At 34.7% G+C, this 12,721-nt stretch overlaps 1 protein-coding gene across 1 annotated transcript; it reads right to left on the reverse strand.

Annotated features, from left to right (window-relative positions):
* Positions 1 to 331: 331 nt before the first annotated feature.
* LOC131148426 (uncharacterized) lies at positions 332 to 4,436 on the reverse strand. Its single transcript, XM_058098127.1, has 5 exons — positions 4,032 to 4,436; positions 3,322 to 3,642; positions 2,738 to 2,784; positions 1,093 to 1,339; positions 332 to 867 (listed from the first exon to the last, which is right to left on the reverse strand). The coding sequence occupies exons 1-5, from the start codon at positions 4,386 to 4,388 to the stop codon at positions 454 to 456; spliced, it is 1,386 nt and encodes a 461-aa protein (XP_057954110.1). The 5' UTR covers positions 4,389 to 4,436; the 3' UTR covers positions 332 to 453.
* Positions 4,437 to 12,721: the final 8,285 nt, after the last annotated feature.

Genomic DNA, 12,721 nt, shown 5'->3' on the forward strand with positions numbered 1-12,721 from the left:
ATTTTATATATCATTAATATTTAGTTTTTTTCTAATTTTTAGACATATTAAAATAAACTTTCATTTTTTTATAGTATTTAATACAGAAGGAAAATAAAAAGAAAAATAAGTTTCTTCTTATTTTCTTTTATTTTCCTTTTCCCCCATAAAATTCTTCATCCAAATGACCCATGGTATAATGAGAGAATATAGTGACAAATGAGTTTCCTTGTTATTTTTTTTTTTTTAAATTTAAATTATTGATTCAAACGGGTCCTTCGCAAAACAGATATACTCTTGAGATAGTTTGCATGCTTGAGAGATAACATTGTCTCACACGAAGGCAAATCTATTGGCAAATCCTCTTAACAAGCTACTTCTTCCACTGATAAATCTTAAGGTTAACATGGCTAGAGAAGAAAACAAACCCTCCACCTCCCTTTCTCAGTTATTAGACTCTCTCCCCCTCCCTCTTCAAGATCTATCCTTTGTATTGGAAGGCTTAGAGCAATGCAGAGAGAAGCTTGCTTTACAATTTGGTCTCACGGGCAATGACACATTCCCAACATCTCGAAAGGGTGCCTGTTTTGGAGCCACAGCTCCACAGCTGCACCTTTGTATCTCTCTTCTCCCTTCAATGTAGGCTTCCTTCTTCTTACTCCCGTCACCAATTGTATGATGATTTTCCTTCAACTGGCAAATCAATACCCGCTTCTCCTTCTCAGATTGTGCGTCCCGGGGAATCGGTGGCAGGCCTTTTCTACCCATTACACTGGCCTTTTGATCCATCCTCAACCTTCTGAGCTCACTGTTGAGCACAGACATCTCTGCTTGCAGCTCATTCACTTTTGTTTCAGAGGAAAGAGCTTGCAGCCTCCATTCTTGCAGCTAATGAAGAGAACAAGAAGACACCCAAAAAAAATCTTATTGGCTTGATTATATAATGTTGATCTATTGAGCCCAACTCGAACTGTTTGGGACTATAATGAGCAAATGAAAAAACTTGACCAATCATATTTATAGATGTAACAAAGAGCAGCTGGGTATCCCAAGCACCAATGAAAGAAAAAGAAGAAAGCAAGCGTAAGGTGTGATGCAGTGTGAAATTCTTACAGCAGAATAAAGGGACTGGACTTGACAATCAGAACCAAGTGCTCGTTCTTCCCAAAAATCCCGAGAAGCCTGCAATTCCTCCATCTCCTCCCTCACCTGCTCCAGCATCTTTTGCATTTGAGACCATTGTTCCGTTTCAGCTCGCACCTGCTCGATGATCCTCCTCACTACAACCTTGCAATGTCCTGAGCATGTGTTCTCCTCATGGAACATAGACTCCTGCAAAAGACTTCCTTCCTTTTTCAACCTTAAACAGGACTCATCCTTCATCAAACTATATATCTTTGCTATGATAAAACAACATAACAGATGCTTGATATGACTAAAAATTAAATCAATTGCTCACTGCTTGCTGCACAAAGTGAAGAATGCAAATATGGAACAATAGCTAATATGCATATTCCCTCTAGTTTTAGTGTTTTAAGCTAACCATATTGCAAGTGAACAGACTGAAAAATGGCATCACCACTGAATGTAATAGAGCATTTCACTCATTTCTTCCCACTGCCTTAAGCTTTCTGCAGTACCCAAATGTTCCCAGAAGCCATTTCTAGCCATTTCCTTAAGAAGAAGTTCTCTTACCCTATATTTGGAGAGGCATTGGATTTAGATTTGTATCGAATTTGGATAATATGTAATACAAAATTATATTAAAATTTATCTAAATTCATCCAAATCTAAATTCAAATTCCAAAAAAAAAAAATCAGTTGTGAGAAACACACCATTATAGTTTTCACATGACAAGGTTTCGATGTACCCGAAATGTGTTATTGCTCGGGTTGTGCCCATCTACCTCAACATAAAAAACACTGAGGAACAAGGCACGCATTTCAACATGATGCCATATTGTCGAGGTAAAATCAATTTTCTTCTATAAAAAAACTGCATCGCTAAAATGTTTCCCTGTGAAAAATGAGTTTTTTAATCTGAGATTCATACGAAGTGTTCATATATTAATCCAAATTCCAGAGAGTCCAAAGCCTCCCAAGTCCCAATACTAGCCCTCTTTGGCAATATAACCCACTTGAATAGAAAATAGATATAATAGATATAGAAATTGTTAAATCATATTATAAGAAGAAGAAAGAAAGCAATAAACAAGTAAGAGATGTCCAAAACTGTCAAGGCTCACATTCTCAGAGAACAACACACCTAGATCAAAGGGTGATTAAGAATATTTAAATTGTTTAGATTATAAAAGCATAAAATGTTTGAAAAACAAGCATAAAAAAGCATTGGGTAAAGGTCAACTGAACCAGTGAACCAACAAAGCATGTTCTGGGTCAAACCTCACCAGTTCTAAGTTCAACCCCAACGGAAGCCCCATTTTTATTCGAATAATTTTAATAAAATAACCAGTGATGATCATAGTCATTTTGATACTAATCCTAGTTCAATAATTAGTAATTAAATGATGGGAAGAGAAGAGAGGAATTTTGCATGGGGGGACCCTTTTTGTCTGCTGTGGTTGTGTCGAGGGGAAAGGAAGAAGGAAGAAAAGGAAAACAAAAAAGAATCAGAGAAATTCAAACAGTCCGGGGACAAAAAGCAGGGAAGCAGATAGTGGCAACAGGAGGAAAGTGTTTATTGTAGATAAGGAACTGACCCAAAATGCCTAATCAATTTCTCTCTCGCAGCTCTTACCCTTTGATAAGCCCTTCTTCTTCCATTTTCCTTCTCAGACCCTCCACCTACACATCCAATTCAATTGAAAAATTTATGAATTCTTTTTTTTTAAAATCTGAGATTGTGAGCCGGACATGACGAGAGACGGACGGGAGATTGAGGAGGGACCGAGGATTGAGAGAGAGAGAGAGAATCCACGCTTGTTCTTGAAGAGAAAATTGAATCTCATAATTTAAGTATATTTTCTAGCATATGAAAATCCCACTTCAACCTGGGCAAATACTTGTACAAGCGAACAACTGTCAGAAGCAATTTTGGCAAATTGGAAGTAAGGTTGCTAGACCGAGTAGTTAAAGAGTATGTAAACTTTTTTATTGGTATTTTATCACCAGAGTTCGCCAATAATGGACCCCCCCCCCCCCCCCCCATCCTTGAGAAAGTCTGGGGGGGGTTTTAGTTTTCTTTTCTTTTCCTTCATTTTCTGGGCAACCAAACAATGACTAAAGGACTTGTAGATGACTTCTTGTGAATCAATCAAAAGAAAGGGGTTTAAAGAAAAACCCAAATGCTAGTAAGAAAAATAAAAGAGATTTCCATCTTACATCAGTGTAATTGTAGCCACATTTGCGATTTAGAGCTAATCTCTCTTCGAACCTGCAATTCACATTGATCGATAAGCTTGCTTCAGCCATCTCCCGAAGCCCCTTCACGCACTTATCCCCCGATACGCCTCTGAGCTTCTCCAGTCGTCTCTGAAGAAGAAAAGTTTTCTTGTCAAAATTACTGCACTTGGGAACCTCAAAATCTCGAACTCTCGAACTCTGTTGCACTTCTTGCAGTTTCTTTGCTAATTCCTCAATCTCTTCCTTCAATACTGCGCTTGCGCTCTCCCCTTCGCAAATTTTCTGTCTCCCCTGAACACTCTACAATAACTCGCGTCTTATAAGGTTTAATATGAAACCAGTTACGGAATGAAAAGGTAAAATTATCAATATCGTGTTTTGGACGCTGAGGGGGGAGGAGAAAACAGAGGGGAAACAAAGAAAAAAAAAAAAAAGGAGCTTTGTGCTTTGTACATAGAAAAAAAGCAAAAGGGTCTCGTTGTCTTTTCCTGTTTTCAGCTTTTCTCAGAAAACCCAAACAGGCAGAGTGAAAAAAACGCATTTGAATCGAATGAAGAGAGAAAGAGAAACAGAACAAAGTTGAAAGACTAACGGGAAAATGAAGCGTCTGAACAGCCGACGGGCGCACAGAGGTTGTCTTCTCCAAGTAAAAACCCACTTCCTCTCATTTTTCAAACGCTTGAAAGTACTTCTCTCTCCATTCTCAGAAAATTACACTCTGCTCTCAGAATCTCAGCCTGGAACCTCCACTTCTCCTCCCCAAGCCTTCCCCCTTCACCTTCTTCTTCCACTCTCTCTCTCCTCTCCCTACAGTCTCCCGAGTCCAAGAGAACCAAAGGAACAGTCCTCGAGAAGGTCCGCTCTTGGTCGAAGAGGGTCGATAGCTTCGCCGTCTGGGTCATCCGCCGGAGCTCGGAGTCTCTGCTGGAAGTGGGTCTGCCGGCAGCGCTCCTGGCCGGTTTCCGGCGATGCCGCCGAGAGAAGTGGATGATTTTGGGAGTTGGGGGTGCTGGCGGATGCCATTTCGGCCTTCTAGTTGTTGACATTCTCTCTCACTCTTTCTCAGAGAGAAGTGCAGTGCTGATTTTGGGCGGGCTGGATGAAAAAATTAAAAAGGTTTCGTTGGAGTTTGTAGTGATTTTTTGAAATAAGTGAATTGAAATTGAAAAGGAAGGTCGTTAGGAGTTCTTTATATCTGTGTGTTGTGTGGTGGACTGGTGGTGTTGTTGTAATTGTGTGTGTGTACGATTTTATTCTCGACGGTAGTTTCCCAGTAGACTGGAATTCCCAGAAGAAAAAAAACACACCCGGAGAAAAGGGAGAGAGGGGGGGGGAGAGAGAGAGATAGAGACAGAGGAGGAGGAAGAGGACAAGTACTTGTAAAAAGAAGGGGTTGAGGGGGAGGCGTTGGCAGGCCTCGTTTTCGTTTTATGGGAGAACAAAGAGATGTTCAATGAAAAGCTCGTTTTTTTCCTGAGTTATATTAATTTTAATGTTATATTTATTATCCTTTTTTTTTTTGGTTAAGCTAACGTCTTGGATGTCCACGTCTGTTTTACGATTCGTGACTAATCCCACGCCCTATGGAGTGATCCCACAGCACCATGAGGAGGGTCAATCAATAGCCCAAGGGAAGAATCGAACCAAGGAGGCGCATTGCTGACCTCGTGAGAGGCATTCTCAGTATCCAACCTTGCGAATGGATGCGGGCTTTTTTGGAAATTCAAAAATTTTATTTTATTTTTTAAGGTATAGATGGCCTCAATGCATCAATTACTTGCCCAAAATGCAGTAATTGTTCGCTGCCCAATTGGGTTTTATTAGACTTTTCATTTTTTTTTTTTTTTATTATACAAAAAAATAGGAAATCTTTGGATTAACCCAAACCAAACCACTTCTTGATACCCTGGTTGCTCGACACCAAACTTCCGGATCAACGTCCTCCCTCCTAGGCGACCCGCTCGGTTAAACAACTTAGGTAACATGGTTTAAAACAAAGTCGGGAATGGAGGAAACACGGCTTACCGTGCATAGTGGGACGTTCGGCTAAACCCGGAAACCCCTTGGGACACTGGGGACACATCTCCATTACCATCAACGGTCCCCGCTGGCTCACAGGAAACTCTCACCATCCACGGTCCCCACTGGCTCACAGAATAAATTCTCACTATCCATAGATACCGCTGGCTCCGTGAGTGTATCTACTTAGAATTGAACTCCCGATAGTCTTTTTTACGTACTAATATCTTGAGCACATAGAGATATATACTTAAATCTTACGTAAACAAAATTTAATGGCAAAAATTGATTCATATAGCCGACCCCACTTAGTGGGACTTAAGGTTTGATTTTATTATTATTTGTTTACTCTATCCCTGTATATATAAAAGAAAAAAATCCTTGATAATTTTTCTTACATATAAATTAGGGGTGTTCATGGTTCGGTTACCGAAATATAATCTCTAAAAATCAAACAAAATCGAAGGTTTCAGTTCAGTGTGTTCTTGCATTTTTTTTTGCGGACTAAAACCAATTTAATTTGATGCTGTGTCAATTAAGAGGAAGGTCGACTACTTTGAATTCTAATCTGATCCAAACTGATTTTCAAATGATTATAATTTTTAAAAAAATATATAAATATCTTACGTGGGTTTTGATCTAGTGTGTGCATTTATGCTTCATTTATATAAATTAATCACCTAAAAAATATTTGTGTATACTACTTTGAAACTTTAAGATACATTTCAAATATTATTATATAATACTATATAATACAAATAACATATGTTTTAAATAAATACATATATGGTTCGATTTGGGTGACCATTGGTTTATAAACATAAAAACAAAAGAGCTGAACTGAAAAACTAAAAATTATTTTTTAAAAAAAGTAACCAAAATCCAATGGAACAAATCGATTAATCAAAATTTCAGGTTTCTTTTGAATCAAATTTTTGAATCGCATTGATTTTCAAATATTTTTAAAAATATTTTAGAAATAAACTTAATTAGGTTTTTCTTTATTCATTTTTGGTTTTTTTTTTTAAAGAGAGTAGTTTGTTCTAATACTTATTCCCAAATTTTGTGTACTTATAGTTCACGTTGACATGCATTGCCTAGATTAAGTAATTTCTGTGTTAATGGACCAAATTCCAACCAAGAAGAGCCACACGCTCACACATCACGAGGTATGTATAATATATTTTAGTCATTAATATTTTAAAACAAATAGTTATTAATTTATTAAAAGACTCTTCGTGCCGTTGAAGGTTTTTGAAGAATCATTATTATTATTATTATTATTATTATTATTATTATTATCTCTATTCCATGCATAATGCAGAATTTATATGCATCGATGGCGGACTGCGAACTTGCGCTTTGGCAGGGGGGCCAGGGAAGGTGTGCATGGCGTGCGGGTTATCTCATTTACTTTCAACAGCTACAGATGTTTGCCATGGCCCCCCATACCATCTCTCCTCTTCTCTCCTCCTTACTTCTCTTACGGGTTTCCCCCTCTCTCTAATCGAACATGGAAGGCTTGGCATGGAGGGCGTGGGGCAGGTGATTCAAGGTAACCAGGGGAACGTTAGACTTCTGGCCATATATATATATATATATATATATATAATTCATTTTACCAAAAGATAATATCGGCGACTTGTGATTTAAGTGATCGCAAGCTCATGATTTTGATTCTCCCTTAAAAGTTTACCTCGGTGAATTTTAAAGATGTATCAATGGGTGGACGACTTTCACCTTTCGGATTTGATACCGCACCATAGTGTCCAAAGTGACGCGAGACCCCTCCTTTCTGCCCCCCCTTCCCACTTTCCTTGTTTTCCTCCCACCGTTTGACCCCTTGCGGACATCATCCGTTCTTTCTTTTTTTCTCGAATGGTGTCGATCTGTCCTTTTTTCTTTCTTATTTTTCCGTTTGTTTTGCCTTTTCCCCCGCACCTACCCCTTGCCTTTTTCTCTTATCTTTTTTTTCTATCGTCTTTCTCTTTTTGTGTGCCCTTTTTGGCCTTTTGTGGTCTCAAAGTTATAAAAAAAATTTTTTAAAAAAATAGTTTTGGTGACTTTATCCCCTATTTGTGATAATATTTTGATATTGTTGGGGTGTCCCGGGGTCTTCTCAATAACCCCAACAATGCTAGCTCAAAGGTTGAGAAAGTTCCGTGGAAACAACCCAAAACATGGTTCTTCATTTAGCCTCTTGTTTACAATATTCGCCCTAATGTGCCATGCCGGGGGAGACCCCGATGGTTGTCTTACCGGGAGAGACCCCGATGTGTGAGGGAGAGATTGTTGGGGCTACCTCATATCGGTTGTGAAATGGGTCGGTTGTCAGTTATTAAGTGTGAGGGAAAACCTCACTTCATGAGCTAACTTTTGGGGTTGAGAAAGTCCTAAACTACCTAACAAATATATAAGTGTAGAAGGGCAGAGAAACGGATCCATTATCCCGATAGATTTGTCCAATATTCAAAAAGTTTCAGACATGATCAGTCAAAAAAAATCTTAATATTTAGTTCACAAGGCAGTGACTTTCATTGTGGTAACATGTCATAGACTTGGTTTCTAATTTAAATGGTCAAAAGTTTGAAATTCTTGAGGATTATTGAGTATCAATTCTTAAATAAAACATCTTGGTTTTTTAAGGTGGAAAAAAGGATTAAACAAGGCGTTGAACCATTCTCCGATAAATTAGTCAAGTGTATAAAGAACCTCAGAACCTCAAACACCATCATTTAAAAAAATCTTAATATTTAAGTGAAAAAAGATGAAAAAATAGATTTTTTTTAATATAATCCAGAAACTCTAACTACCCATCGTGCCACTTTGAACATTATGATACGACACTAAATCTGAGGAGGTGAAAGCCTTCCATTCATTAATACATTCCTGATAATTTATCGACGTAATACTTCAAAGGAGAATCGAATCAATGACTTTGGAGTCACTAAAATTACAAATCGTTCTTACTACTTGAGCTCACTCGATTAGACTAAAAAAATAAATTTATTATCATAATAATTTAGTCGAGTATTCAAAAGATTCAGGCCCATTGATTCAAATGTGTTTGTGTTCTAGTGTAACCACATTCCCCATTCTGGTCACGGGGGAGTAGAGACAGAGAAGGATCGAGGATCACCGCTTCCCGGATTCGAGGGAGACTCGACGATAGCCGAAGAGAGAGGCTGAGGAGGACCGGAGAGAGAGGAGGCCCGGAGAGTCGCATGGGGGAGGACGGAGACGGCGAGAGGAAGAAGAGAGAAGGAGAGGGGAGGTTTGTAATGTTAATTAATATTTGGAAGTAGCAGTCGGAGGGGGAAGAAAACATGGGAGGCTTGCCATGGAGGAGCGTCCGGGGGGGGGCGAGGGTAGATAGTCTGTGGTACCTTCCTTTTTAAATGAGTTGCTTTCGTTTGTCGGAAATTTTAATGGATTGTCAGAGACACACCTTACATTCCATCTTGGCTGAACCATATTATGATATATGACCGGTGCTAGTGTTTGGGGTGTGTCTACCTAGCTCCCTATACCATTTATTTTTTCTCTTTTTAATTAAATTAACTTTGTTCTCAAATTCCTCATACAATTAAATTCTATATTTATACCAACTTGTCCTACTCTTTGGTGTTCTCTTAAATTATGAATTGAAACAATCTTTTTTATATAAAAAAGTAAATAATAAATAAAAAATATACTATTAATTCAAATTGATTAATAATTCTACCCATGGACGATTAATTAAATATTGGGAATGCTTTCAATTATTTGACATATAATTTTTAACAATTTATATTATATCTTATCTAAATCTTATATAAATTTAAAGTAAAACTCTCCACTTATTGCATCCACGGATAAAGATTATTATTACATTTACAAAATTTATCTAACAAGGACCAAAGTGGGTCGGGGGTAACCGGTTTATTTTTATTTATAATAATTAATTTTGCCTTTTTTGGGTTTGGTTTTGTGTTTAGTGGCTCATCATCGTATGATGGTCGAGATTAAGAATTAGGAGTGCCAAAATGGGTCGGAACCTAGTAGGTGACCCGTTTGACCAGGTTCGCGGTTAAATCCGGAATTTTGAATTTAGGTAGAAGGTGAATCCGGTTATATAAACATGGTCAGTGCCGAAAAACCCACCTCCGTTTCTTTTTTAATAATATGGGGGTTTTTTTTTAGGCGGAATTTTGGCGTTGGATTCCGCCCGGGTGACCCGTTCAATTTGATATATATATATATATATATATATATGTGTGTGTGTGTGTGTGTGTGTATTAAATTAGAAAAAAATATTAATTAAAGATATGGACTATTTTCTACATTTTATATTTTTTTTGTTAAGATATTAATAAATAAAACAAAAGAGTGTTATTTTTTTTAATGTTACTTTATATAAAATATTTAAAAAAATTAAAAATAAATAAATTTAAATATTTATATTTTCTAAAATGGGTGTATTAATGAGGTACATTTATATGATCCGTTTAATTTATTTGGGGGGGTGGGAGACTCTTTATTTTTTCGGGGGGTGTGGATTTATATGGTTAACACTACCTAAGTAAATAAATCAATCTGAACCTGAACCCGTTTAATTTCTACCCATTTATGACTCGTCCAAACCCGACCCGCTCTTGCTCTTCGGCTTAAAGGTTTTGGGTCATCCCTATTAAAAAAATGCAACTACACTATTTTAAAGCTAACGCTTGCAAGAACAACAAATTATCTACCAATAACCAAAGGCCTGAATTATATGGCTTATACAGTTACATAGATATTACTTGTAGTTAATTAAATTTATTGCCAAGAAAAAATATTAATCTAAAATCCCATTATGGGAACACCTATTTTATTGGTACAATTTCCAACTTCTATCGGTTCATTATCCTGAAAATATTTACTGCTTTTTGAATACATTTTAATTAATTTAAAAAAAAAAATTGTATTTTTTTAAAAAAAATCAATCCTTATGGGGTTAAATAAAAGAAATAAATGAGGCCATTCATAGATATGATTGACACTCCAAAATTATAACTCTATTAGTTTTCTTGACAAAAATTAATTTATTCAATGCATTTTCGTTTGAAAAAATGACCCTAAGTGGTTTATCACTCTTCCTCCTTAAATCTTCAAATTAGAACAATCTGAACAAAAATTTTGATAAAATTATTTCTTTCTCAAATCAATGGTTCACTTACATAAAACACAAAGCGTAAGTCTTGTTTAATTTGTCTAAATAGTATTAGAAAAGAGGCAGCCTCTTAATTACTTCGGTTTAATAGAATTCTATTTTTGTTTTTAAAGTAAATAACGATAGCACGTTTCATCTTAAATTTTAAACTATTTATCAATTTCATAGTGCGATTATTACTACTAAAAGGGTGTAATTTCAAGTTCTACAGTAGCTTTTCCAAAATAAAATAATATTTTTAGTAAAAAGAGTAATTTCAATATGTGACTTTAAGTTCATTGATTAGCTATGTATATAGGATTTAAGAAAATATACATATAGAATTATCTTTTCGATCGAGAAAAAGAATGGCAAATGTCGGAGTGCGTACCATGTAGAATATTAAATTATTTTTTTCATAATGGCCGTAGGTCATGCTACATATTAGTTGACCATTTTAGATATCATTATATTCCATTCATTGAAATAGATAAAACGGGTAAGATAGATCTAGCATAGCCCCCCAAAAGTCATTTGCACCTATTCGATTCAAAACTAAGATTTTTTTTTATATTTTTTATTTATTAATATCAACTTTGATTTTCTCAAAAGTCGAAGACTCATGCACATGCGATTGAACTAAATTAGTCAATACGTTTTATTTTATAAATTTAGAAGTTTTCTGGGAAGAAGATTCACAGAAGGATTATGAATTTTGATTAAAATAAATATAAAATGTATAAAGAATATACTTGGAAATGGCCGATATTTTATTTCAAGGAAAAAAAAATCATATGGTTCTTTTTATTGGATCATAAAGAACAAAAAAATAGTGCTATTATTTCCAAAAAGAAAAAAAGAAATTGAAATCTTATTTCTTCTCTTCAAAAATTTGTTCATTTTTTAGGAGATAATTCTAAAAGAAAAAATCAAAAGTTCTTCGATTGACATGCTTCTACTTTTATTACTTTGTTGATTTTTTTTTGAAAAATAATTAAAAACTAAAAATAAAGGAAAGTAAGGATTACTTTTTATGCTTGGCTATAAAATGAAATAAAAAATAAATTAAAATCTATGATAAAATATAACGATCCATTTTTTTTATTTATCATTTGCCTTTGATTTTTTTAAAAAAAATTATATTTGAACAAATTTAATTATATTCTTAAGTATTGATATAAAGAGAAAATAGAATGAAGTTTTACTTTCCTTCATTTTCTCGTCTTTTCCTTTCTTTCACAAAAATGTTAATTTAGCCTAAAAAATGATTATAGTTTATAGACCTTAGTATTCGGCTGGTATTGTTAATTCAATTAATTAATTGAGAAAACTTAATTAATTTTAATGGTCCACATAACCAAACCAAACTTTGCTTTTAATAGACCAAATTTTAATTCGATTAAATCAATTAACCAAATTAATCTATCAAAATAAATCACTGCAAAGTACATAAATTATTCTATTGTATATATATGTACTTTATTTATTATATTGTGCAGTACAGTTAAGTCATTTAGCCAAATAAGTATTTGACTTATATCAAACTAAAAATCGAATAATTAAAAAAAATTAAAATTGCACATTGAACTAATCAGAGTGATTATTAAACTAAATTTAATCATTTCGATTGATTAATTTAATTTTAATTAAATATTGCCCAAAAATATATTAAAAAATTATTTTCTTTTTCTTTTGATGGATGTTGACAGACAATTTACTCAAGGGGAAAATCACCTAGACCCAAGTGGAATGAATGCTACCCATTGAAATTTGGAAAAGAAAAAAAAAATTGTATGATGCTTTTACCAATATTAGCCATATGAACAATCTGGGCTAAGTAAATTCAGTTAAAAAGTCTAAACGTGATCCATGCTTCAACCAAAAATGAATTTTTATTAACTTTTAGCATATTTTACGAGTTGAAAAAGTCTATATGATGTTTTAATTTTCAAGAATCGTATCATAAATTTTGCATCTTGAGTACAACAAAATGCATCTCCTAAATCAATCGAAATTTAATTTTTTTATAGAATATTTGACATAAAGTATCCTAAATTATTGCAATAAATTAAAAAATTATATGGGAAATATTATGGATAAAGCTATAAAATATAAATATTATTTTCAAAATATGAAAGATATTTAACTGTAGTTACAAATCTTTATTTATTTTACAAAAGCATCAACTAT

The sequence above is a fragment of the Malania oleifera genome, chromosome 2 (assembly GCF_029873635.1).
Source record: "Malania oleifera isolate guangnan ecotype guangnan chromosome 2, ASM2987363v1, whole genome shotgun sequence".
Lineage (NCBI taxonomy): Eukaryota > Viridiplantae > Streptophyta > Magnoliopsida > Santalales > Ximeniaceae > Malania > Malania oleifera.

What these genes read in the sequence shown, in the direction of transcription:
- LOC131148426 (XM_058098127.1), bottom strand. Translation starts at nt 4,388, where the DNA reads ATGTCAACAACTAGAAGGCCGAAATGGCATCCGCCAGCACCCCCAACT. An exon ending in TTCTGAGAATGGAGAGAGAA is followed by an intron (nt 3,643 to 4,031) that starts GTACTTTCAAGC and finishes GAGTTATTGTAG; the next exon opens with AGTGTTCAGGGGAGACAGAA. An exon ending in TCCAGTCCCTTTATTCTGCT is followed by an intron (nt 868 to 1,092) that starts GTAAGAATTTCA and finishes TCTCTTCATTAG; the next exon opens with CTGCAAGAATGGAGGCTGCA.